Raw genomic sequence first — 27,233 nt, forward strand, 5'->3', positions numbered from 1 at the left:
GTCCTTTAAGAATCACATTTATTAGGAGTTATTTTCTCATGCTGAAAGTAATGCATACTGTTCACCATAGAAACTTGGGCAACACACACAAGCACGACAAATAAAATAGAATTACAAATAACAGCCTAATGATAACTGCCATAAGGGTTTTGATATATATCTTTATAGTCTTTTTTTTTTTTTTTTTTTTTTGAGATGGAACCTCACTGCATCTCGGGTCGCTGCAACCTCCGCCTCCCAGGTTTAAGTGATTCTCCCGCCTTAGCCTCCCTAATTGCTGGGATTACAGGTGCCCACCACCATGCCCAGCTCATTTTTGTATTTTTTAGTAGAGATGGGGTTTCACCCAGGCTAGTCTCGAACTCCTGACTTCAAGTGATCCGCACCCCTCAGCCTCCCAAAGTGCTGGGACTACAGGCATGAGCTACCGTGCCCAGCCCTCTTTCAGTTTTTTTATATACACACACAGATACATATATACACCTACACACTTTTTTTTTAAACAAAATCAGACTCATACTCTGCAGTTAAGTTTTGCTGTTTACAAAATGAAGAATGTTGGACCAGGCACGGCAGCTCACACCTGTAATCCTAGCACTTTGGGAGGCCAAGGCAGGAGGATCACTTGAGCCCAGGAATTGGAGACCAGTCTGGGCAACATGGCAAGACCCTGTCTCTACAAAAAAAAACTAGCTGGGTGTGGTAGCGTACACCTGTGGCTCCAGCTACTTGGGAGACTGAGGTGGGAAGATGGCTTGACCCCAGGAAGTTGAGGCTGCAGTGAGCTATGATTGCACCATTGCACTCTAGCCTGGATGACAGAGCGAGACCCTGCCTCAAAAAAAAAAAAGAAAAAAGAAAAGAAAAAAGAATGTTGCTCCCTGACATGTAATATACTACATACTGATTAGTCCTGAGGGTGGATTCCAAAGCATAGTTGTGCCATAAATTAGAGGGAAGGCTTTATTTGATAAGAATAAATAAGAATGCATTCGTAGGCTGATAAGAAATTTCCAGGCCGGGCGCGGTGGCTCAAGCCTGTAATCCCAGCACTTTGGGAGGCCGAGGCGGGTGGATCACGAGGTCAGGAGATCGAGACCATCCTGGCTAACATGGTGAAACCCCGTCTCTACTAAAAATACAAAAAACTAGCCGGGCGTGGTGGCGGGCGCCTGTAGTCCCAGCTACTCGGAGGCTGAGGCGGGAGAATGGCGTGAACCCGGGAGGCGGAGCTTGCAGTGAGCCGAGATTGCGCCACTGCACTCCAGCCTGGGCGACACAGCGAGACTCCGTCTAAAAAAAAAAAAAAAAAAAAAAAATTTCCAGAGGTGGTTCAGGAAGAGAGGGAGGCCTAAGCAAAGGGTACCCTCTGGAGGGGCAGAGAAGGCGGGATTGGGTAGCATCTAGGCACAGGTGGGGCGGAAGACCTTGGCCATTTCTATAAGAGTATTACACTTCCTGATTTCCTTATCTTGGTACACATTTGGAAAAAAACAAATGCTCATTTTAAGAAGGCGGGGGTCCAGGCATGGTGGTTCACACCTGTAATCCCAGCACTTTGGGAGGCTAAGGCAGGAAGATTGCTTAAGCCGATGAGTTCAAGATCAGCATGGGTAACATAGCAAGGCCCTGTTTCTACTAAAAATAATTTTAGTAATAAAAAAATAAGAAAGAAGATTGCATTTTTTTTTTTTTTTTTGGAGACAGAATCTCACTTTGTCACCCAGGCTGGAGTGCAGTGGCACGATCTTGGCTCACTGCAACCACCGCCTCCCGGGTTCAAGCGATTCTCCTGCCTCAGCCAACCCAGTAGCTGGGATTACAGGCACCTGGCACCATGCCTGGCGAATTTTTGTGTTTTTAGTAGAGATGGAGTTTCACCATGTTGGCCAGGCTGGTCCCGAACTCCTGACCTCAGGTGATCTGCCCACCTCGGTCTCTCAAAGTGCTGGGATTACTGGCATGAGCCACTGTGCCCAGCCTGAATAATTTTTAAAAGCAGAAAGAAAATAAGTCCCATGGTATCCCATCAGCCATTTTTTTTTCCTGATAACAATCACAACACCCACGTATACACTTGTGCATACGGAAATATATTGGTTATTAGAAAATACTGTTGGCTGGGCGTGGAGATCGCGCCACTGCATTCCAGCCTGGGCCACAAGAGTGAAACTCCATCTCAAAAAAAAAAAGAAAAGAAAAGAAAATACTGTTAAGTTTAGTTACATCTGCTAATGACTGAAGATGTGGTGCTAACAGAACACCACCTATTGGGAAACTTGGGAAAAGAAACTTGTAACTTTTTTTTTTGAGACGGAGTCGCTGTCGCCCAGGCTGGAGTGCAGTGGCACGATCTCGGCTCACTGCAAGCTCCGCCTCCCGGCTTCATGCCATTCTCCTGCCTCAGCCTCCCAAGTAGCTGGGACTACAGGTACCCACCATCCCACCCAGCTAATTTTTTGTATTTTTAGTAGAGACGGGGTTTAACTGTGTTAGTCAGGATGGTCTCGATCTCCTGACCTCGTGATCCGCCCACCTCAGCCTCCCAAAGTGCTGGGATTACAGGCGTGAGCCACCGCGCCTGGTCAGAAACTTGTAACTTTCTTTTCCAACATTACAAGTGTGGGTCCATCACAAGGAGGCCATGAGGATGCCAGGTGCAGGCTCCTCCACCCCATTCCAGCTCCACAGGGGACAGTGTCTTGCTCTGACACCCAGTGGGGTTGGGGGTGGAAGACCCCAGCACTCACCAGACCTGAGCTCACTGATGGAGCAAGCACTGAACAGAGACCCTGGGAACTCACTCAGCCCTCAAGATGTAAGAAGGCAGGTTCAAATCCCGGAACTCCTGCCCCGAAGGGGGCTTCTATGCACTAGGCAACACGTCATTATTTTCACAAGTAGCCTCTTTTCTCAAAGAATTCACAATCTCATTAAGAGAACATGCCCACATAGAGTTTGTCCCTAGAACCCGTTTCCTGTAAAGGGTCTGTCTTCTCAGTCAAGTGCTTTTGTCTGAACTTGCTGGTTCTTCCCCTCCAGGGCACTTCCTTACACAATACGGGTGAGGGTTGTAACTTTCTTTTCCAACATTTAACAGTTTCAGCATACCATTATTTTTCTTGTATGAACTATACTCAAATGCATAAACAGAAAAATATACACACGTTTCACCTTCAGTCATATTACACGGAGCTTGCTAATCAATTATCACACCTGGGGAATAGGTGAGTTCTGGTCTCAAGGGCTTGTCTCCATCAAGGTTGGCAGAGTAGGGAGGACAGAGAGAGGTTGGGGTGATGAGAGAATGAGAAGATGCGAAGAGAAAAAAGAACATAGATCAGAAGCGTGTGGAAAATCAGCCAGGTTCAAGTTGTGGGCTGCGGTGGAGAGGAGGCAGAAGCTCCTGCTGTGTTTGGCTCCTGCCTGGGGGGCTGAGGTGACCATCCTGCACACCAGATTTTTGGGTTTTTTCAATTTTTATTTCTTGAGTCAGAGTTTCGCTCGTGTTGCCCAGGCTGGAGTGCAATGGCTCAATCTCGGTTCACTGCAACCTCCGCCTTCTGGGTTCAAGCGATTCTCCTGCCTCAGCCTCCCGAATAGCTGGGATTATGGGCACACACCACCAGGCCCAGCTAATTTTTAGTAGAGACGGGGTTTTGCCACGTTGGCCAGACTGGTCCTGAACTCCTGACGTCAGGTGATCTGCCCACCTTGGCCTCCCAAAGTGCTGGGATTGCAGGCGTGTGTCACAGCGCCCGGCTGAATTTCTTTTTCTTTTTTAAGGCTTATTCTATTAACATCTCACTGATTCATATAATACAAAATTCAACAGATAACAACTCTTCCTTACATTTTTATATAAAGCTCTTTAAACATTATTTTAGTTAGGTGAAAAAGATGCTCTAAAATGTAAATCGGTTATCATCTTGGTACCCCCCACCCCCATGGAGAGGTTTTTAGTTGTCAAGGTTATTCTATTTGCAGGCCACCTGACAGGCAGTATCCTCCTTGGGAACCAAGTGCACCCCTTCCCACGGCGTGGGGAGGTGGGATCCTGCTATTCTCTTCCTTCCACCCCACAAGATCACACATAGGCCAGCCCACCCCCCACCACAATGCCCCCACCCATCCAAACACTAGTCATTCTAAGAACCTCACACTGGAACAGTCTGACCATTAATAGGACCATGAAACAGTCAGTAAGGGACCCTCTGCGCTAGGCTTCCTGGTGTCATTTCCCAACCAGCTGAACTAACGCATGCTGACAAATTAGACTTAAGTGCTGGAATGCTGCACAGACCAAAGATTGCTTCCTAGCTTTTCATAAAACCAACTCAGCTCAGAGGCTGGGATCCTCCACGTCACAGGCAGGGGTCACTACACGGCAATGCGGAGGTAGCTGCACAAAGATGGGAAGCTTTAGCACCTCTGAAAGAATCTCCTAGACTCGCCTCCTCAAATGACTCACAAACTCTTCTCCAGTGAAAAACTGGGAAAGGTGGAGAGCCCCTCAGCACCAGCAGGTACTTTATTGCCCCAGAAGAAGTTCAGGCTGGACCTGAGCACAGACCGTGGGGTGGCCTCTGCTTTGCCCTCTGCAGGACAGTCCTCGGGGGAGCAGGGAGTCCAGCAGTCCCAGTCCTGCTCCAGTTTGCATGGGGAGGCCTGTTCGCTGTTCACTGGCATTTGGGACCTGAAACACATGGAGAAAGTTGGCTTAGCGGCCATTCCCACTGCTATTGTGTGCAGTCTGGGCTACGATGGACCCACACTGCCGGCCAGTCGAGGCACCATCACACACACTCTGGGAATGCAGCCACAGCCAGAGACACAGCTTCTTCCAGTCCTCAGTGATGGGCTGATGTCACCATCTAGGTCTTCCAAGCCTGTGGCCCTCCCAGCTACCTGGACCCCTCCCACTGGTGGACCCCTCCCATAGGTGTTGCCCACCAGTGAATCCCTGAAGGGGCCTATCGGTTTCCTCCACACAAACCTGCTTGCCCCCCAGGGTGTCCTACCATCCCCTGGCACCACTGACCACCAGTCACCAGGGCTGCCCCTACTCCTCGGGCTTGGAACCAACACCTCCTCCTGTCCGAGAGCCTAAGAAAGCCTCTCAGTCTACAGATCATCCCTGCCTGGGCCCTGCTGCCTGCTGCCAGCCGGGGCCCAGGATCCGTCCTCTACTTGGCCACTACTGCCCTCTTCCCTAGCCAATCAGATCTTCGCATTCCCCTACTTTTAAATCCTTCTGTGTCTACCAATAACAACAATAGCAAAAGAGGCCATACCTCCTGATGCCCAGCATGTGCCAAATACCATGCTATGGGCTCTCAGAAGCTCATGGAAACCCAGTGAGGGAACAGCGATTGCCCCTGTTGGCCAAGTGAGGAAACTAAGGCCTATGATTTTCAGGATAACGCCCAACCCTGGTAACAGGAGCCAGGCCCTGAGCTCCCGCTCGGTTTTCAGAGTTCAGGAAGTAGCGGCATCCCCTGGGGCCTGTCGATGCAGACTGCTGGGCTTCACCCCAGAGACTGTGACTCAGTACAACAGAGGGTGGAGGACAGGCAGCTTGCATTCCCAGGCACCCAGCCACATGCTCCAAGGAGCTCTGCTAGCCCTGCCCCTTCAGGGCCCCACCTCCTTCCTGTGCCATGGGCACCAGAGCTCCTTCCCGCAGGCACCACAGTGCCATCTGACACTCCCAGGCCCTCACCCTGGCCACTATGTCTGAAGCACCTTTCCCTACTTATCTTCAGCCTCTCTGCTCCTCCACCATCAATGTTGCACTCAAAGAGACTCATCCGACGGGAAGGCTTCCCAGGCCCCGGTGCAGGTTGGCCTGGGTGACAGCTCTCAGCAGGTGCACTGGGACCTCTGACTGATTCAGCCGCCCCCCATGAGACAGTGTCCCCAAACCCAAGGGCAAGCTCCTTGCTTGACGTTCAGCCAGCTATTTCCAGAATGTCATGTGAGGCCTCATCAGATGAGAGAGGTGCCCGCCTGGCCCACACACCCACAGCCAAAGTATTTACCTGGAGGCGGGAAGCAGACACATCAGCGCTCGAGTGAAGACCTGTGAGGTCACCCACTGCAGCCACTGGACATCGTCGGGCATATCCGGAAGCCATGTCACCAGTCTGCAGAGATAAGACCAAGTACACAAACACACACATAGGCAGACAGAACAGCTTACAACACCACCCTTTGTTTACAAAAGCCGCCAACATCATCTCCAATCTGATGACTTCCCAGCAGGTGAATCTGGGATGAGAGGACAAGGATGAGCCCATCTGAAATCTCTAAAGCAAAATGAGGCCACTTCTGGTTCAAGAAAGCTCAAAGGACTTACACTGAAATAAAGGAAAACAAACAAACAAACAAACAAAAAAACACCTTGGCTTTTCAGGGCTCTTCCCAGCTTGGAGAGGAGCTGAGGCCCATGGCAGCTGCTGCAAGGGCTCTCATGGTCAAGACCGTCCCCTGCCTCACGGTTTGCTGTGCTTGGTCACATGTGAGCCCAGCAGGGGCACCATGGAGAGGTGTGGTCACTACCTCCTCTAGACTTTGCATCCCCCAGACACACAAAGGACCCCCACCTCAGGGTCTCTGATAAATGCCTGAACACAGACATCCCCCTGCCAGCAGTAGTGGGGTGGGGAGGAGGAGGCTGATCCTGGGGAGTGGAGAAGGAATCTAGGAAGGCCAGTGGGAAAATGGAGCTGGCTTTTGAAGGAGGGACTGGGCATTAAAAGATTAATCAGGGCCAGGCGTGGTGGCTCACACCTGTAATCCCAGCACTTTGGGAGGCCAAGGCAGGCAGATCATGAGGTCAGAAGTTCAAGATCAGCCTGGCCAACATGCCAAACCCCACCTCTATTAAAATTAGAAAAACGAGCCAGGTGTGGTGGCACACACCTGTAATCCCAGCTACTCCAGAGACTGAGGCAGGAGAATCTCTTGAGCCCAGGAGGTGGAGGTTGCAGTGAGCTGAGATCGCGACATCGCACTCCAGCCTGGAGGACACAGCAAGACTTCGTCTCAAAAAAAAAAAAAAAAAAAAAAGGCTGTACGCGGTAGCTCACGCCTGTAATCCCAGCACTTTGAGAGGCCAAGATGGGCAGATCATGAGGTCGGGAGATCGAGACTATCCTGGCTAACACGGTGAAACCCCGTCTCTACTAACAAATACAAAAAAATTCACTGGGTGTGGTGGCAGGCGCCCATAGTCCCAGCTACTCGGGAGGCTAAGGCAGGAGAATGGCGTGAACCCGGGAGACAGAGCTTGCAGTGAGCCAAGATTGCGCCATTGCACTCCAGCCTGGACAACAGAGTGAGACTCAGTCTAAAAAAAAAAAAAAAGGATCAAAGGACATGCCAGACTAATTTGCTAAAAACAAAGTAAACACCCACACAAATCTACGTGTAAGGACATGAGTGAAATAAATGCTCAGGACGTCAGCATGCAACCACCTCGTGTTTCCCATGGTGTGGCACAAAGAAAATCCCCGAGAACAAGCGCGGCCTTACAAGAAGTAATAAATCTGCAAGAGCAATGAGGAAGGAGCAGGGGCTCACCAATGAGCAAGATATTTCAACAGGTTACTGGACTCCAGGCAGAAGGGGAGGGGGCTGGCGATGAAACAGGCCGAGCACGGGGAGCCAGTGTTTACCACCAGGGCAAAATCCGACAGCTCAACCACCTCCAGGGAAAGGAAGGGCTTCTAGGAAAGCAGTAGCATCCCCAGATAGACATCCTTCCAGCAGCCTGCCTGTCACTGTCTGGGAGCTCTGCCAGGTGATGCACCTACCCTTTTCACCCTGAGCTCCAAGTCCTCTGTTGCTATATGGGAAAAACCCCAACAAGCACATGCTGAGAATAAGTAGCATAAAAAAGATGAAGAAACAGAAAAACTAGCCCAAGAAGAAATGGAGAAGGGATGATCCGGAGAACAGCAAATATTCCAAGAGAATGTTACATCCATAAAACAAGAACAGAATGCTAAGTAAAAAGAACAAGCAGAGAACAAGAGAGTACTCTTGGAGATTAAATTATATTTGCTGTAAGTAAAAACTGTAGGATAGGACTAGAAGACAAAATTTGAGGAAATCTGTCAGAGCAGAGGCAAAAAGACAAAGAGTGATAAAAAATATGGCAAAGAGAGAAAGTCAGACACGGAGACAGGAATCCAACCCAGGAAGTCAAACATCTTCCTAATAAGAGCCCTAGGAAGAGGAAGAAAAAGTCTGGGCAACATAGTAAGATCCTGTCTTACAAAATTTTTTTAAAAAATTTGTTGGGTGTGGTGACGTGTGCTTATTTATAGTCCCAGCTACTTATGACGTTGAGGCGGGAAGATCACTTGAGCCTGGGAGGTTCAGGCTGCAGTGAACCATGATCATGTCACTGCATTCCAGCCTGGGCACCAGAGTAAGACCCTGTCTCAAAAGAAAAAAAAAAAAAAAAGGAAAAGAAAAGAAAAGAAAAGGAAAAAAGCAAATGGAAGGTAAGGAAAAACAGAAATAAGAATAGAAGATAATTTCGCAGAGCTGGAGAAGGCTTTGACTGAAGGGGTCCCCAGTACTTGTCCAGCTGAATAAATGAAATAAGGACTTATACCAAGACATATGACATTTCAGATTATAAGGGATAGAAAGTCCTAAGAGCACCTACCTGCGAAGAAGTGAGAATGTGACTGTCTCAGTCCCAGGCTTCTCACTAACCAATATTCTGAGAGGAAATGATTTTCAACCTGCAATTCTAGACATGGCCAACCTATCACTGAGATGGGATAGAAAAAAAGCACGTTTACCAACATACACAAAGTCAAATGTTTACTGCCCTGGGAGTTTACTAGAGGCTCTGCTCCAGAATAACCAGGGAAAAGCCAAGAAAAATGAAGCTATGGATCCATGGATGGCACAGTGGCCCCAAGAGGGGAGATGGCAGGATACAACTGTGTGGTGGACAGCCTAGGACACACCCAGATGGAGGTGGGGCACGGAAGACCTAGGAGTGGTCCAGGGACAAACGGCAAGAACGGAACTTCCCAATGATCTTAAAAAGAAACTGGGGATGGGCTGGCTCATTGCCTCCCTTTCAGAAGCATTTCGGCAGGAATCAGAATCCTAACCCTTGAAGAACACAGAATCTGAGGTTATTTTAACAGCTCAGGTGTTAAACTGCCAAGTCCAGGGCCACGTCCACAGGAGACTCAGCAGCCTCTTCGTAGTAGACAGGTCAGCACTCACACCTCCTCACACCTTCAGGCTCTTTGTTCCCCCTTCCCTGGACTCCCTGCAGGCGCATACAGCCCCATTCCTGATGCCTATATTAGCTCAATTTTTTTCTTTCAGTCAGATCAGGGTAATTTTTTTTCAATCAAGTGCCCTCCATTGTCAGACAACCCACCGAGGTCGGTTTTCCTATCCATATATTGCAGATGAAACCACTGAGTCTCAGAGAAATCAAGTAACTTGCTTGAGGTCACACAGCTTAGAAATTGCAGTGCCCTGGTCTAAAGCCCATACCTTTTATCTGTCTCTAATTTTACTATCATCATTATTACCTGAAAATAGAAATCAACGTCACTAGCTGGATGCTTACTATGGGATGGGTACTCCTGCACTGTGACTCAGTAACGAGACTGAGTCACCCGACCACCCTCTGCTCCAGGTGATCTCTCTAGATGGGAAGCTGAAGTGCAGAGAGGTGGCTTCAGTCGTCCGGAGTCACACAGCTGTGGTAAACAGTGCAGCCAGAATTTGAAGAAGGGCAGTCTGACTGCTGAGCCAAGCTCCGACCATTCTGCTCTCCCCCCTTTCAGAGGAAGCCCAATCAGAGGAAACCCAATCAGAGAAAGCCCAATCAGAGGAAGCCCAATCAGAGGAAACCCAATCAGAGGAAACCCAATCAGAGGAAGCCCAGTCAGAGGAAGCCCAGTCAGAGGAAGCCCAGTCAGAGGAAGCCCAATCAGAGGAAGCCCAATCAATAAGTTCTAGGAGCATCACACTGTGTTCTCCTAACTGCTGGCTCTGAATCATATATGCCTAGAACGAAAGATGGAATAATTCCCTATGTTCTCCTACTTTCATGTGATTTGATTTTTTTTTTTTTTTTTTTTTTTTTTGAGTCAGAGTCTTGCTCTGTAGACCAGGCTGGAGTGTAGTGGCATGATCTCAGCTCACTGCAACCTCCGCCTCCCAGGTCCCAGTTCAAGCAATCTCCTGCCTTAGCCTCCCGAGTAGCTGGGATTACAGGCACACACCACCATGCCCAGCTAATTTTTGTATTTTTAGTAGAGACGAGGTTTCACCATGTTAGCCAGGCTGGTCTTGAACTCCTGACCTCATTATCCACCCACCTCAGCCTCCCAAAGTGCTGGGATTACAGGTGTGAGCCACCGCGCCCGGCCATGACTTGATTTGTTATTTTATTCATTTCATTACATTTCATTTTATTTTGAGATAGGGTTTCTCTCCTGTCACCCAGGCTGCAGTGCAGTGGTACAGTCTTGTCTCATTACAACCTCTGCCTCCCAGGCTCAAGCGATTCTCCTGCCTCAGTCTCCCAAGTAGCTGGGAGTACAGGCACGTGCCACCATGCTCTGCTAATTTTTGTATTTTTAGGAGAGATGGCGTTTCACCATGTTGGCCCAGCTGGTCTCAAACTCCTGACCTCATGTGATCCACCCATCTTGGCCTCCCAAAATGCTGGGATTACTGCCGTGAGCCACCACGCCAGCCTTCATGTGATTTTAAATGGAAATAGCTCAGAGAGGCAGCAAGGATCCTGCTTCCAGGTCTGACCCTTCTACTAGGCATCTCTGTGACCTCAGAGCGGTGACCCCAAGCCCTCCGGGCCCGTTTCCTCAGGCAATCACAGGAGACTGGACCAGCTGCTATGTGAGGCCACTGACAACTCCAGGAGTTCCCACAGGGAGTTTCTGGGCTTGCACTGAGTTACAGGTGCATGTGTGACTTGAGGGCAGGCAGGCAACGTTCAGGGGCATTGCATATAGACTGTGAGCTGTGATCTGCTGCACGACAATCCAGGCCCCAGACTACGTGCCACCATCATCTGTCATCCTGTTTCATCCTCATATCAACCCTGTGAGGAAGACACAGGGCCACCTAAAATGCTCACCTCTGGACAATCGCAATGGCAGACTCCACAGGCAGGGTACAGGGCAGCATCACATAAGACATTATCCTAATGGGTAGCAAGTTGCAAATCTTGCTTATGTATCCACCTTTGTCTTTCATTGCTTTGCTCACTGCTGAAAAAGACAATTTGGAGCTATTATCTCCCACCAGTGTGAAAAACCAAACCACTTTACTCTGTTGGTGCTTAGCATTTCCATGAAATACGCCCGTCCTGGCAGCCAAAGGGTCGGAGGCACTCACAGAAGAGACGGGGTGGGGTTTGCCAGGCTGCTCTTTTCTTTTTCTTTTTTAGACAGAGCCTTGCTCTTGTTGTCCCGGCTGGAGTGCAGTGGCGTGATCTCGGCTCACCACAACCTCTGCCTCCAGGGTTCAAGCGATTCTTCTGCCTCAGTCTCCCAAGTAGCTGAGATTACAGGCGCCTGCCATCATGCCCAGCTAATTTTTTGTGTTTTTAGTAGAGATGGGGTTTCACCATGTTGGCCAGGCTGGTCTCGAACTCCTGACCTCAGGTGATCCACCCACCTCAGCCTCCCAAAGTGCTAGGATTACAGGTGTGAGCCACTGCGCCCGACCCAGGCTGCTCCCTTCACAGCAAGGGCAGTGTGAAGCTGAAGCAGGGCACACAGCTCAGAACAGCCCTGAGAGTGCTTACAGGACATAGGGTCCCCACTCCCAGCTCCTTTAAATTGACAAATATGTTTGAAAGTCACCATTCCAGAAAGCCTGCTTTTATTTTCCTTGAAAAGACATGTCCATTTCCAATATCATAGCTGAAATTATATAGAAAATGGTGTGTAAGTCATGAGGCAAAGCATCATCTTGTATTAAGAAATCTGAATATACCCCACAGCAAATAATCTGCACAGAAAGAGCTACAGCAGGCTGGGCCTGGTGGCTCATGCCTGTAATCCCAGCACTTTGGGAGGCCAAAGTCAGTGGATCACTTGAGGTCAGGAGTTTGAGACCAGCCTGGCCAACATGGCGAAACTCTGTCTCTACTAAAAACACAAAAATTAGCCAGGCCTGGTGGTGTATGCCTGTAATCCCAGCAACTCAGGTAGCTGAGGCATGAGGATCATTTGAACCTGGGAGGTAGAGGCTCCGGTGAGCCAAGATCACACGACTGCATACTCCAGCCTGGGCGACAGAGCAAGACTCTGTCTCAAAAAACAAAACCAAACAAAAAACAGCTACATCAAACGTCACAGCATCTGTGTTCTCCTAGGAACTTCTCAGGCACCACCAGCTTTACAAGCTGGTCCTTGACCCTCTGCTGGATTCCAGAGCTTTCTTCCTGGAGCCTCAGTCTTTTATTCCCTCTCTTTAATGACCTCGTGGTGCCTCAAATCATATTAATCTGGTGATATGGTTTGGATCTGTGTCCCTGCCCACACCTCATGTGGAACTGTACTTCCCAGTGTTGGAGGCGGGGCCTGGTGGGAGGTAATTGGATTGTGGGGACCGATTTCCCCACTGGTGCTGTTCTCTTGATAGTGAGTGCGTTCTCGTGAGATCTGGTTTTTAAAAGCATATGGCACCTTCTCTCTATTTCCCTCTCTCTCTCACTCCTGCTCCAGCCATGGGATGTGCATGTTTCCCCTTTGCCTTCTGCCATGATTGTTAAGTTTCCTGCGGCCTTCTCAGAAGCTGAGCAGATGCCAGCACCATGCTTCCTGTCAAGCCTGTGCAACTGTGAGCCAATTCAACCTCCTTCTTTATGAGTTACCCAGTCTCGGGGATTTCTTTATAGCAATGCGAGAACAACCTAACGCACCTGGGCAGCTGCTGTCTCCCATCTCCTAGGGTGTTGGTACCTCAAGAACCAGGAGCTATGTCTGACTCATTTTTTAATTTCTCCAAATGCCTGACTCCATAGCTGGTTTGTGGGTTCCTCTGTCTTACTTAGTCCGTGTTCAGGCTACTCTAACAAAATGCCACCAACTGAGTGGCTTATAAAACAACAAACATCGATTTTTCAGAGTTCTAGAGGCTGCGAGGTCCCAGATCAAGGGGCAGCAGACGTGTTGGTGTCTGGTGAGGGTCTGCTTCTTCATAGTCACCACCTTCTGTGTCCTCATATGGTAGAAGGGACAGGGACGTCTCTTGGGTCTCTTCAATAAGGGCAACAATCCCATTCATGACAGCCCTTTCCTCATGACTAGTTTCCTCCCAAAGGCCCCACCTCTTAAGACCATCATCTTGGGGGTTAGGATTTCAACAGATAAATTCTGCGGGGGACACAATCATTTGGACCATAGCACTGTCTGTCCATTCAATATTTGATGACATTATAAAATACAGCACCATTCTATGGAGGTTCAAAATTGTGGGTTTAGGGGAAGGGAGAAATTAAGAGCAGCCTCAAGAAAGGAGCCTTGAGACGGCCGGGTGCGGTGGCTCAAGCCTGTAATCCCAGCACTTTGGGAGGCCGAGACGGGCGGATCACGAGGTCAGGAGATCGTGACCATCCTGGCTAACCCGGTGAAACCCCGTCTCTACTAAAAAATACAAAAAAAACTAGCCGGGCGTGGTGGCGGGCGCCTGTAGTCCCAGCTACTCGGAAGGCTGAGGCAGGAGAATGGCGTGAACCCGGGAGGCAGAGCTTGCAGTGAGCCAAGATCGCGCCACTGCACTCCAGCCTGGGCGACAGAGCGAGACTCCGTCTCAAAAAAAAAAAAAAAAAAAGAAAGGAGCCTTGAGATGGCTGGACAGGTGGAGGGTGGCAACCGGAAAGGAGCTCCAAGTAATGGGCCAAGTCCCAGAGGCAGGACACCCATCCTTGGGGCTCATGAAATCCAGGTTGGCAGGAGCTCAGGTGCCATGTTGGAGAGATAGGGTTGGGAAGCGGTAGAGAGGGCCCAGCTGTTGCAGGAGGAGCCTGTATGGAGAACCCCAAGGGGCTCAGCTGGAGCTTGTTTTCCTCCTGGTCATGACCCCATGGGGAGACTTGGCAAGGTGCCAGGATTGGGGGGCTGTGCTGGGAGTGATAGCAGCAGACCAGGCTGTACACATGGAAGGAGATGTTCCCGACAGCCTGTCCTGGTCACCTCGCCCTATCGCTCCCATGTGGCAGGACCATCTTCCTCCATAACACGCAAGAAAGAAAACAAGGTGCTGCCCGTGCCCAGCCTGATGAGGGGGTACCTGTAGCGAGCTCAGGCGAGAGGGTGTCCAGGATGCTCTCATCCCAGGGCAGGATGCTGAGACGCAGGTGGTCTAGCAGCTCGTCTCCGTCCAGCCTCATAGCCAAGGCAGCCGGCTCCGGGGAAGAATCCAGACTTGTGTTTTCCCAGCCGGGCGCAGCGACCTCAGAATCCATCCCTTCTGAGGATGACTTCAGACCCCGCTGGGGCCTGTTGCAGATGCCTGTGAAGGGCAGGGAAAACAAGCCCATCAGGTGAATGTGGGGAGTGGTGATCATTACCCACCCGTCCACCGAACTGCAGGGAGGCAGGCAGCTGGCCTGTTATTAGCCAAATGCAAGGGGAAGAGGAGAAGTGAGGAGAATGAGCGCAGGTGTTTGTCGCCCGGAGAAAGGAGTGTAGGGCTTTAAAGCAGGACACATGTGAGCTTGGCTCCTGCTAGCTGTGTGGGCTCCATCTCCACGTCTGGATTCATGAGGTGCAAAGGCGAGGGTTACTGTTCATTTATAACAACTGAACCACTGGTTACACCTGCCTCCCAGGCCCTGAGCTAGGTGCTTCACTATCAGACCTTACATCAACCATTACCATCATCTCCATTTTTCAGCTGAGAAATCAGGAGCACAGAGGTTAAGAGACTTGTCTAAAGCCACGCAGCCAGTACATAGCAGAGCCGGGATTTGAAGCCGGGCCTGACGTCAAAGAGGGTACTCTTCCATCACACGGCCTCGGAAGAAGCACCCAGCAAGCGAGGATTGGGCACCAGTATGTGCCAGGCCCTGTCCTGGGTGCTGGAACTCAGCCACCAGCACCAGTGAGTGGCCCCTGCTCTTACAGCTTTGGCACACTGGGCCGGGGGAGAGGAGCTTCAGACAACCACAGCTGCACCTGGCCCAATTCTGGCTTCCAACCTCAGGTTGAAAAGACCAGGGGCTGCTCCTCAATGCCTAAGCCTTGCTCCCCAAGATAACCTCACATTCATGCTTGCCCTGGCTCTTTCCAGGCCCTATCAGATGCCCTCCTTACCCTCTGAGATATCATTTTATCTTAGGAATGTTGCCAGGTTCTCAGGGAGATGTTGCTTCCAGCATCTCTGGCACACCAGCTTGTCCTGCCAAACTGGTTCCCTCCTAATGTCTCAACCCTCAACCCATGGGCGCAGCTCCTCATCTCCCCTTTGCGCAACTGCTAAGCCAGAAGCCAGGACTACGCTCTTTTGTCTTCTTCTCCCCAAATGTCCCATCGGTCAGTTCCAAGTCCTAGTCCCCTGGACTGCTTCAAATTGGTTTCCTCCTCATGACCGTCACAGCCCTGATCCTGGTGGAGCCTCCGGCTGCCTCACTGGCCTCCTAGATGCTGGTCTCTCCCTTCCTGTCCCGCAGCCAGGGGGCTTCCGAAGCCCTCCTCTGATCCTCTCACTCCCACTGCAGCAGCCCTTAATGGCTCCCTACGGCTGTGGGATGCAATCCCCTGTATCCAAAAGGCTCAGCCTGCCCTCCTGTCCCATTTTTCACCATTCCTGACCCCCTCTTCTCCAGCCATCTCTTAGTGTCCCCACCCCCACTCCTCCAGCCATCTCTTAGTGTCCCCATCCCCACCCCTCCAGCTGCACAGGCCTTCATGCCATCCTCTCTGTGTCCTGCAGGCCTCACATTCATGGCCGCCGGGCCTAAGGCTCTCCTCCTTATCCCCAAAGTCTTCATGTGGATTCATGCCCTCCGAGAGGTCCTTCTTCCCTTGGGCCTTGGAGATCCATCCTGCATGAGCCTCCAGCATCCTGTGTCTTCTCCTTGACACCTGTGCCTTGTCGTTGGCACCTGTACTTTCCCACTGACACAGCATCACCCTTCTGCTTACTTATCTGCTCACTTCTCTCACAAGGCTGGCAAGGGCCACACCTCTGTGTTCACTGCAGTATCCCTAGCGCACAGCAATGAACACTTTCTGAGCAGATAAATACACGTGTGTCCTTACAAATGCAGTCACCTTGGTCTTGGCCAATGACAAATTCACAAGAACAATGTATCAGCCAACTCTTAGTATTAAAGAAAAACAGCTCCCAACACATCTTTTTGCTTCCACTCTAATATTTCTAGAGCAGAGCTCCCCCAGCCCCGACAAGCCAGGATGACTTGAAGGCAGAAATTCGCTCTGGGAAGAACAAACTGGTCTAGTGGGCTTGGACCCACACCTGACTGGAGATGAGAAATCTGATTGCTTCATTTGGGGTCCAGGCGCAGAACTCTTTAACTTCAGAAACTAAAGGATCACAAGAGGTCGAGCTGGAAAGAAAAACTGCCTTCAGATAAGGGGACCCTGTGGAGGGAGAGGGCCCTGGAGTCATGATATCCCAGTTCAGATCTCGGCTCTGCCCCTCAGGGAGGGGTGAGTGCTGCTTGGCTCTCCTCTCCAAGCTTCTGTTTGCCCATCTGTAAAATGGGACCAAGATTTCCTATCTCCCGGGCTCATGAGTAGGTTGCACAACACAGGGAAGGCGCTGGGCACTAAGTGTTAGAACTAAGGCAAATCTCAGTCTTTACCAAGACTGCTAGTAAATACTCGTCAAAAGGGCACGTCTGATCCTCCCAGCCCATACATACCCTTCTCTTCCAAGAACCTGAATGCGTCCAAATATCCTCGAAGGCATATCTCTCCCAGCACCTGTAAGCAAAGCAAGCAAGGGGACTACAGCGGGGAGACACCAAGCACCATTTATTTAAGCATCACTGGACGACCGCAGAGGGCACTAAAGAATCGTGCAAGCTCTGAGTCTGCTGGCTGGGGGGACTGAGCCACCTGGAGGCTGAGCAAAGGGCTCTGTGCTCCCAGGAGACAGTTCCCTGCAGGTCTTGGCTGGAATGTCACCCCTCCACAGAGACTTTGCAGGCATCCCAGCAGGCAGGAGCTTTTTTTTTTTTGAGACGGAGTCTTGCTGTTGCCCAGGCGCTGGAGTACAGTGGCGCGATCTCACTGCAACCTCCGCTTCCGAGGTTCAAGCCATTTTCCTCCCTCAGCCTCCCTAGTAGCTGGGATTACAGGTGCCCGCCACCATGCCCGGTTAATTTTTGTATTTTTCATAGAGACGGGGTTTCACCATGTTGGCCAGGCTGGTCTCAAACTCCTGACCTCAAGTGATCCGCCTGCCTCAGCCTCCCAAAGTGCTGAGATTACAGGTGTGAGCCACTGCACCAGGCAGGAGCTTGTTTCTTGGGCTTCCTTGGTCCCGGAATAAGCCTCCACCCTAACAAATTTTGCAGCCTGTCCCAATTGTCACTAGGACAATAACAGCTATCTCCTCTACTCATCTGCTTATAAAGCACACAGGAAAACCAATCCTGTTAGACAACCTTCCCCTCTCCCTTGGACTATGGGCATGCATTGCATTGCATAGCCTTCCTTCTTTCTCTCCAGGAGCACCAAAGGTTGCTGTACATGGTCTGCAAATTTCTTACTATGGTAGAGTGGTAAGGCAAACTAAAACAACCACAATCAAAAAAGGTTAAACTACCGAATGCAGTTGTTCTTGACCATGTTTCCAAATAAGAATCATCTTAGTGGCTGGGTACAGTGGCTCATACCTGTAATCCCAATACTTTGGGAGGCTGGGGTGGGAGGATCGCTTGAGGCCAGGAGTGTGAGACCAGCCTGGGCAACACGCTACAAAAATTTTAAAACTTAGCCAGCTGTGGTGGTACATGCCTGTGGGTCCTAGCTACTCAGGAGGCTGAGGTGGGAGGATGGCTTGAACCCAGGAGTTTGAGGCTTCAGTGAGCTATGATTGCACCACTGCACTCCAGCCTGAGTGACAGAGCAAAACTTTGTCTTAAAAAGAAAAAAAAAAAATCTTTATAACTAAAGAAATAAAAAATCCTAATGCCTGTGCTGCACCCCCCTGACTATATAACCACAGCCTGGGAAGTGGATCTGAGTTTTAGGGCTGGGTATATGTTCCCAGGTGAATCCCATAATCGGGGTGGTGCCTCACCTGAGCTTCTGGGACACGTGCCTTTTATTTCCATTAACCATCAATGACAAGGTCTATTTCTGTTTGATTGTGCAGAGAGCAACTGGCTGCTCCTGGCAATCAGGGAGGCAAAGAAGAAGAGCCCCCCAGAACACCTGCCCCCTCACTGCCAACTCACCTTGAGATCCGGGGGGACAAACGCTCTCGAGAGAAGGTAGAGGTTCCCTGTGCAGAGGCGTAGGCTGAGCTTGGTGATGTCCACGTGAAGAAAGTTCGTGGACTTGACTTTAGGGCAGATGTCGTACTCCCCATAGAAGGGCGACACGGTGATGGTTGTTTTGGCATCAATGAAGGGTACGTTGTCACTCGCTCCTCCATCCACATATCGCTTTTAAAGAAGGGAAAAAAGGACTGGCACTGTCTGATGCTCTGGGTTAGTGCTTAACTGCTTAACAAGCTTTCACATGTGGGCAGAGCTTCTCAGAGCCACAAACAGGGTGACATGGAGGGAGGACATTGGCTTTGGAATCACTCCTGTGACAAATCCTTACTGAGCATTCCTGTGCTGGGACAGGCTCTACTCTGGCTCTCAGGGTTGCTGTCTACTGTTGTACAGTGTGTGCACTGCACAAAAGTGCCTGGCAAAGAGGCAGATGGAGACTGGAGTCCATGTTGTGTTGGCCAAGTCCTAGGGCCAGATGGGCACCTATAGGAGTGCCCATGTAATGTACCTAAGGGGGCCATATGAACGAGGGGGTGCTCTGCACTGGGGGCAGAGTGTGATAGAAACCCAAAGGGGAAAGATGGTCATGGATTCAAATCCAGCCCCCTTTGCTGCTTGCAAGGAGGATACACAAATCTGGGACAAGACCTTTAACCCATAAGCCTGTCTCCCTCCACGTTTGACAATTAGAACCAAGACCTGGAGGGACTTTTGAGACACACATGAAACAATGAACCTGGGACCTCAGAAAATGTCCTCTAAGCCATAACACAGCAGCATTTTGGATAAATCATTCTAAGGGTGAGTTTTCCTTCATCTATATCCTTAAACCACCTTATTGCCCATAGCTCACCTGGGGCAGGCAGCTTTTGCTACAATTTGGATAGAGCCTGCACCTGTGAAACTTGTGTCTCCAATGATTTCCAGCCGCAGCTGTCACAGCCAGACACCAGAGCCAGCCATCAGATGCCCAGAGAAAGGCCTCCAAAAGATTCCAGCCGGGAGGCTCTCCCCAGCCCGCCCTTCCACACCGAGGAATTTCAGAGCAGAGTTTGGCCTAAAACAGGTCCAGGAGGGAATCAGACATGTTCAGCCACACCTTCGCCATCAAGATTCTTGCCTGGAGTCCAGAAATGATCAGGAGTTTGCACAGCAACATTTCCAAAATCGTAGCCACACAACATCTAGGGCAGATGTAGCAAGGCATCAAAAACCTCACTAGCAGCCAGGCATGGTGGCTCACACCTGTAATCCCAGCACTTTGGAAGGCTGAGGCACGTGGATCACTTGAGGTCAGGAGTTCGAGAACAGCCTGGGCAACATGGTGAAACCCCATCTCTACTAAAAATACAAAAATTAGGTGGGCATGGGGGTGCCTGCTTGTAATCTCAGCTGCTCAGGAGGCTGAGGCATGAGAATCGCTTGAACCCAGGAGCCGAGGGTTGCAGTGAGCTGAGATCACACCACTGCGCTCCAGGCCTACACGATAGAGTGAGACTCTGTCTAAAACACAAACAAAAACCTCACTAGCATAAAGGTACACAGAATGAAATGCCAGGAATCTGGAGTGAAGGCCAAGGAGGAAGGCAACTGGTGGATCATTTTCATTCAAGGGGTAGTCTGAAGCCCAAATATTCTCCTGCCATGTAGAACTTTTCCATGCATTTTGAACTTTATAGTAATGTTTTGAATTCAGGAGCTCCAGCGGTGCGATTGATTAGCACGTGGTATGTACACAGTAATGTTTTGAATTTGCTTGCATTGCATTTCAAGAATAATGGGTTCTAATTGTCAGCAGGATTCCTATGAGCGCACTCAACGGGTGATGATGCAGCATCCCGGGCCTCTATGCACCAGATGCCAGTGGCACTCCCCCAGTTTTGACAACCCAAACTGTCTTCTGATGTGGCCAGACATCCCCAGTGGGGGTTTGGGCAGGATGCAAGACTAGCAAGTGAGCTGGCACAGACCCAGTGCCTAGTCCAGAGCCTGCAGAACAAACACTCCCGCTTTGGCTTCTCCATCCCCCTGGCATGGCTCAGAAACTGGCATGGCCAATGCACATATTCACTGAACTCAGCCAAATCTGAACACTGCCAGCAGCTTCTGACCAAAGCCATGGGCTGAAAAGGACAGAGTAGGATCCAGAGGGCTTGAAACTCTCCACCAGGAAGGAAAGCCAGAACCGTGCACTAGGGAGCCAGAGGGCATCACTACGATGCTGCTGGGTGTGCTCCTACTGAGTTCTGGGAAAGACGAAATACCCACATAAAGCCACAGCAAAACAAGGGGTTGGGGTCCTGCTGATGCCCAACCACGTTGTGGCAACGTCGGAAATCCAAAACGTGCTTTGGTCACTCAGTGGCGGGGCACTCCAGTGGCTCTGTGGACCACTATCCCGGACCCCAAACTACAGAGAATGAGAAGAGCCGCCCTGCAGTGAACCAAGACATGCCCTGTTCTGATGGAGGAGCAGAGAGTGACCTGGGCGCAAGCTCCCTGGCCGTGCTCCTTGGGCAAGTATGACTCTCAAGTTCCCCACAGCCACGTGGGATGAATAATCACATCTCCCCTCAGTTGTGGGGACCCTATAAGATAGCGCACAGGAGCACGTGGCCTGCAATGGGAGGCTCCCAATGGAAGTCCCTCTGCCTCGTGGCTCTGCCGGTGCTAACATACAGGACTGCATCAGAGGTTCTGCTGCTGCTCTTGTGGGTTCAAAACTGACCCTAAAGGGCTAGTATTTTATAGCCTAAACTTCCTCCTGTGCATCACAAAGTGGCCAAACAAAACAAAGCACAAATCTAGGTTAGACCAGGCTTACAGATTTTTGTTGCTGTTTAGAACATATATGACTGTTGGCCGGGCGCGGTGGCTCACGCCTGTAATCTCAGCACTTTGGGGGGCCGAGGCGGGCAGATCACCTGAGGTCAAGAGTTGGAGACCAGCCTGGCCAATATGATGAAACCCTGTCTCTGCTAAAAACAAAAAAATTAGCTGGGCGTGATGGCAGGCACCTGTAATCCCAGCTACTCGGGAGGCTGAGGCAGGAGAATTGCTTGAACCTGGGAGGTGGAGGTTGCAATGAGCCAAGATCGCACCACTGCACTCCAGCCTAGGCGATAGAGCCAGACTCCATTTCAAAAAACAGAAATATATATATATTTTTTTATATAAAAAAATTTTATTTAAAAAATTATTTTTTGTTTATTTTTTACATAAAAAATACATATATATATGACTGTTATAGTTCCCCCTAAAAGTAAAGCTCCACCTTCCAGGGGTAACAGATTGTTCAACGTCATATACTTTTATTTATTTATTTATTTTCTTTGAGATGGAAGTGCTGGGATTACAGACATGAGCCACCGTGCCCGGCCAACATCACATAGTTTAACTAGGTCACAGAGAAGCTACCTGATGCTTACGGTGCAGATTAAGTGAACCAGCCAGTTTACCTTACAGATAGCCAGACAATTAATTACACATGAAGTAAGTTTTGTTGCCCAGGTAGCCTGGAAGTAGGGTCAGCTGTGGCTACTCTGGCTGAAAGGCAGCGAGGCACGGGGCTCCACCACCAGACAGATCCTGAGGTGCCTGACACTAGCGCCTTGCAGGCGGGAGATGTGTGAGCACGCTTTAGAGAGAAAGCCCCCAGGACTCAGCACTAGCAGAGAAAGCTGACTTACCACGCCTCTGAAGGAAGGAGGGATAAGGCCACTGTAGAAAGGGATAAAGCAGGAACATATCAAGGCCTGTGAAAGCAAAGGAGAGAGAAGTTATAGGCAAGAGAACCCTTTTAATTTTCGTGATCCTTCATAAGCCTTCTCCAAGTGAGCAGGGCAACAAACCTGAAAAAGCCCTTTGCACAGAGTAGGTTAATCCATGGATTGAAAGAACGGGGAACCAACATACACCCTCGGACTTCAGGCCTGTGGGTCTCATCTGTTGCATAAGCCCCTTAACAACACTGTCAGTGAACTTTAACTTCCTCTCCTTGCTCCCCACGGGAGTCACACTGGGTCACCACAGACACCACCAAGGGTTGTTGACTCACAGACTGAAAGTCATTTGATCAGTGCTGTTCAAATGCCGGTATTCATTAGAACCACCCGAGAGTTTGTGGAACCAGAGATTCTGTTTCCCTCCCCAGAATTCGCAAGCAGCAGGTCCGGGGCGGGGCCTGAGGATCTGCCATTCCAATGAGCTCCCAGGAGCTGCTGCTCTACTGGTCTCAGGATCACACTTTGCGAAGCACCATGCTACAGAGCAGTCAGCAGGCACGACGCTGATTCACTGGGAGAACAGACCCACGTGGGAATAGACAAGTGCTGGCTGTTTAGAGAAAGCTCCTGCAAACAAGGTTAAACAGAGGATGAAACTGGCTGCTGGTTAGATGCGCCAGGCTGCTGTCTTCCACAGACCTGTTAAGTAAAATGGAGTCCTTCATCCAAGGAGCACTTATGAAAGCATCAGCCAAATTTAATGGTGTTTTGGTATTGCAAATTATCTTCTCTCTGCTAGACCCTGAGGATACAGGCAAATAAGGCACGTTCCCACACTCGTGGGGTTTCCATTGAGAAAGCATCTTCATTATGGAAGATGCATAGAGAAAGCTCGGGAGAGGCACGCCTGCAGGACAGGTTCCTTGGACTGGGAGGTCATGAGCCAAGTGTTGAAGGAAAGAGAGGAATTATTTGAAATTGTAATTGCCAGGCTGAGGTGGGCAGATTACTTGGGTGCAGGAGTTTGGGACCAGCCTGGCAACAGGGCAAAACCCTGTCTCTACAAAAAGTACAAACATTAGCAGGGTGTGGTGGCCTGTGCCTGTAGTCCCAGCTACTCGAGAGGTTGTGATTGCGCCACTGCACTCCGACCTGGGAGACAGAGCAAGACCCTGCACCGTGCCCGCACCCCCTGCCCCCACAAAAAAAGAGAAAAAAAGTGAAGAAAAGAAACTGCCCTGGAACATTCAGGGTTGACAAATATTATGGACCAAATCACTGGAGACATACAGAGTTTATATCATTCCAGCACAGGGGGCCTACAACTGCCTGTGTTGCTTCCAAAACAAAAGTCTTTTTTTTTTTTTTTTTTTTTTTTTTTTTTTTTTTTTTTTTGAGACAGCATCTCACTGTCACCTGGGCTGGAGTACAGTGGCATGATCATGACTTACTGCAACCTCCACCTCCCAGACTCAAGCAATTCTCCTGCCTCAGCCTCCCTAGCAGCTGGGACTACGGGCCCACACCACCATGCCCAGCTAATTTTTCTGTATTTTTTGTAGAGATTGGGTTTCATCATGTTGGTCTCAAACTGCTGGGCTCAAGCAACCCACCCGCTTCGGCCTCCCAAAGCGCTGGGATGACAGGCATGAGCCACCGCACCCATCTGAAAACGGCTTTTCTCACTTGACATAACATCCAGATAAGCAAACTGCTTACATCCACGACTTCATCTTTGGACTGAAAGTCAGACACCAGAACGTTTTCCCCATCAGACACTCTGGTGAGTGAGACGCATATTTTGCCAGAGATGAGCTGGTGGACATTGGCCGGGAGGTATTTGTAGAGATCCTGTCGGAGGAACTTGCCTATGTTGAAGGATGGATGGAAGATACCAATGTTGCGACTCCTGGCCTTCCGGACAAGATCTGAGAGGACCTGCAGAGTCTGCTCTGGGGACAGGAGACAAATACATAAGAGAACGTACCACACTGGGATGGCAATACTTTTGGCAAGGCCAGAAACCAGACAGCAAGGATGCCACCAACCTTTGTCTAGACCAGTACTGTCTACTATGGTAGCCACGTGTGGCTATCACGCCCTTGAAATGTGGCTCATCCGAACTGAGATGTGTAAGATACAAGCTGGATTTCAGCGGCTTAGTATGAAGTATCTCATTAGTACATTTTTATATTGAACAGATGTGAAAATGATATTATTTTGGATATATTGGGCTCGGTGAAATTAATTCTACCTGTGTCTTTTACTTTATTCAACATGGCTTCCAGTATATTCCTACCAGACAGTGCTGCTGTAGGCCTCAGCCACAGGAATGAATCTCTCACTTCCAGAAGCCCAGGTGAGCAGGCCTCACCTCAATGCCCCACGAAGTCAGAGGCCAGGAACATATCAGCATCAGAGCTTTGGCGTAGATGGCCTTAATGCTGTTAGGTGCAGGAGATGTGACCTCACTTACTGGCTACTCTCCTGGCATGCAAGACCACCCCCCCCAGCCCGATCCCTGGCCAGCCATAAATCTTGGGAAGCACAGGGACAGGCATGCTCCAGCCTGTCCTGACCCAAATCTGATCTTGATTCACAGCTCTCCTTCCCTGAGCTGATTCTCCAAGCATGGCCAGAGGGGTGGAATTGCACGTGGCTGGGCAGGTTCTGCCTGTCCCTTCTGCCAAGTTAGCCTCAGCTCAGATGCACTGAGGAGCTGTGTCCAGGATGCAGCCTTTGGGACATGCTTAGCAGTCCCCAAGTGCACAGCCCCCTGTGAGACAGGGTTAAAGCGGGAACCTGGAACCCTGGAACACAGGGAGTGGCTCCTGCCAACATCTCCAGATCCACCTTCCAGGGACTTGGTGGTTCCTGAGCCTCCCTGTGTCCTGCCAGGGAAAGCCCCAGGCTGCGCCTGTCCTCTGCCCAGGAAGGAATCCCTTCTATACCAGAGTGAGTGTATTTTAGGCTCCTGGGATCACTGCATTTGAATTCTGTCCCAGTGTAAACATTTGTCCATGTGGGTGTCCACAGGCCACCTTGGGATACAAAAGCTGACTTTTATTGTTGCTAAACCCCAGGGTGTGCAAATGGTCATGTGGCCAGTCTAATCCTCCTGGAGGCCACACTTCCTGCCCTTTGCTCCTCTCCCCATGGCTTAGGGGAAGGCAGACAGTCAGGACTGTCTAATCCCTAATCCCCACCTCCCAGTCAGCCCAGGGGCTGCTCACTGCTCTTACCCAATGGCAGGGCTTCCTCTACCAGCACGGGCTTGCTCACCACTGAACAGTCACTCCCTGCTGGCTCTGGCAGGCAGGGCAAAGAGTCCATTGTTAAGGAAGCCCAAATAAAACGGGGCTGATGGGGGCATGATCTCCTGCCTGGAGACCTCTGGTGTCAACAGCTCCACAATGCTACTTGCCCCAGCCCCTGCCCACTGGCTCACAACCCCCTCCCCACCTCCAGGACTGTGGCAGGCAAATTCCCGGGAAGGATACCACACCCTAGTAGTTCAGGCTACTGAGAAACAAACCCTCCGTCTGCACCCCCACCACACACACACACACAGGTACCCACATGGACAAATGTTTCATTAGGACAAGATTCAAATGCACAGGATCTCACTTCCAGGAGTACTGAGCTGGAGAGGGGAGGGTGGGCCTAGGTCAGTGGAGACTAGAGAAGAGGATGGGATTGGGCGGTGTCCAGGGATGCACTCCAGCCCCCAGGAAGGGTCCCAAACACTGGAGGAGGTGGAAACAACTTTCCTCTTTCAAGGTACCCCCCTCACCAGACTCCAGTTAGCCTGTCCTGGAGGATGCCCAGGGTCGCCCTTCTGGGAGGCTGCCCAGTCCCTAGAAGGCTGGGCTGTGACCTAAAGAGAGCGCAGGCGCGGGGTGTCTTGAGTCCCTCAATCCCCGGAGGGAAGGAACCCACCCTGGGGCACCGGCCAAAGCCCCACTCTTGGTCCGGCCCAGGGAAAATCGGCCCCCCAGCAGCTCAGCCCGCCCAGCACCTCCCGAGAGGACACCGGGGACCTGGAGTCCGCAGGGGCCAGCACGACCCTCCGCCCCAGGTCCTGCTCCCTACTCCCCGTCACTCCGAGACGTCCCGACTCTCAATCCGGAGGCAAGGGGCTCCCTTCATGCACTGGCTCCTGATGCGGGTACGGGTAGGGACGCGCGAGAGCCCCAGGCTTCGGCCCGGACCTCTCGGGGTTCCAACGCCCCCTTCCCGCGCCCAGGGAACAGCGCCACCGCAGGAAGCTTCTGCCCCAGAGGGGACCCTCGGGATGCACCCTGCCGTGTCCGCGTCTGGTGCCCGCTCCTCTTGGCGCCCCGCGACCCCTGGGGACCCCCTGCGGGTTCTTAGGGGGCACCCCCTCCGCACGCCGAGCCCAGGTGGCGGCCCCAGACGCACCCAGCGGGATCCCGGAGAGGACGCCGACGCAGTGCAACGCCCCGGCCGAGGCGCCGAACAACATGCGCGCGTCGCGGAGGAGGTGCGGGGCGTGCTCGCTCAGGCAGCGGGTCGCCCCGACGTGATAGAAGCCCAGGAAGCCGCAGCCTGCGAAGGACAAGCTCCAGCCGCGCTCGGCGTCGTACATGGCGGGGCGGGGGCGGGAGCGCGGATGCGGATCGGGGTCGGGATCGGGGATCGGCTCGGGTCCTGATCCGCAGCAGCTCCGCCGGGCGCCCGCAAGCGCTCGTGACCCGGCCGCCGCGTCTCCGCCCGGGCGTTCCACGCGCGACGTCCGCCCCGCCTCCCTCGGACCATGCAAATAAGCCGGAGGGAGGCCCAATGAGCGGGCAGGACGCCCTCCCGGGCGGGGCTTGGAGGGGGAAGGGGGCGGGGACAGGGTCTGGGAGGGGGATGGGGGCGGGGACGGGGTCTGGGAGGGGGATGGGGGCGGGGACGGAGTCTTGGAGGGGAATGCAGCGGGGACGGGGGGCTGGGAAGGGGGATTGGGTACGGAGGCTGGGAGGGCGATGGGGGAGGATCTG

General features: G+C 51.3%; 1 protein-coding gene across 2 annotated transcripts; it reads right to left on the reverse strand.

Annotated features, from left to right (window-relative positions):
• PNPLA3 (patatin like domain 3, 1-acylglycerol-3-phosphate O-acyltransferase) lies at positions 1-26,989 on the reverse strand. 2 transcript variants are annotated; one of them, XM_007976036.3, is made up of 9 exons: positions 26,650-26,987; positions 23,947-24,179; positions 22,192-22,257; positions 18,458-18,667; positions 16,916-16,976; positions 14,317-14,538; positions 11,153-11,285; positions 6,042-6,146; positions 1-4,696 (listed from the first exon to the last, which is right to left on the reverse strand). In XM_007976036.3, the coding sequence occupies exons 1-9, from the start codon at positions 26,834-26,836 to the stop codon at positions 4,468-4,470; spliced, it is 1,446 nt and encodes a 481-aa protein (XP_007974227.1). In that variant the 5' UTR covers positions 26,837-26,987; the 3' UTR covers positions 1-4,467. The 2 variants fall into 2 exon arrangements, with proteins under 2 accessions (XP_007974227.1, XP_072862730.1); XM_073006629.1 differs by lacking the exon at positions 1-4,696 and adding an exon at positions 6,925-7,022 and having other exon boundaries at positions 6,046-6,146; positions 26,650-26,989.
• Positions 26,990-27,233: the final 244 nt, after the last annotated feature.

Source organism: Chlorocebus sabaeus, chromosome 19, assembly GCF_047675955.1.
Source record: "Chlorocebus sabaeus isolate Y175 chromosome 19, mChlSab1.0.hap1, whole genome shotgun sequence".
Classification (NCBI taxonomy): domain Eukaryota; kingdom Metazoa; phylum Chordata; class Mammalia; order Primates; family Cercopithecidae; genus Chlorocebus; species Chlorocebus sabaeus.

Coding starts and splice junctions, on each gene's coding strand:
- PNPLA3 (XM_007976036.3), bottom strand. CDS start 26,836: ATGTACGACGCCGAGCGCGGCTGGAGCTTGTCCTTCGCAGGCTGCGGC. Junction 16,977..18,457: donor TTGTCCCCCCGGATCTCAAG/GTGAGTTGGCAG, acceptor CTTTGCTTACAG/GTGCTGGGAGAGATATGCCT. Junction 14,539..16,915: donor CAGGTTCTTGGAAGAGAAGG/GTATGTATGGGC, acceptor TGCCCTTCACAG/GCATCTGCAACAGGCCCCAG.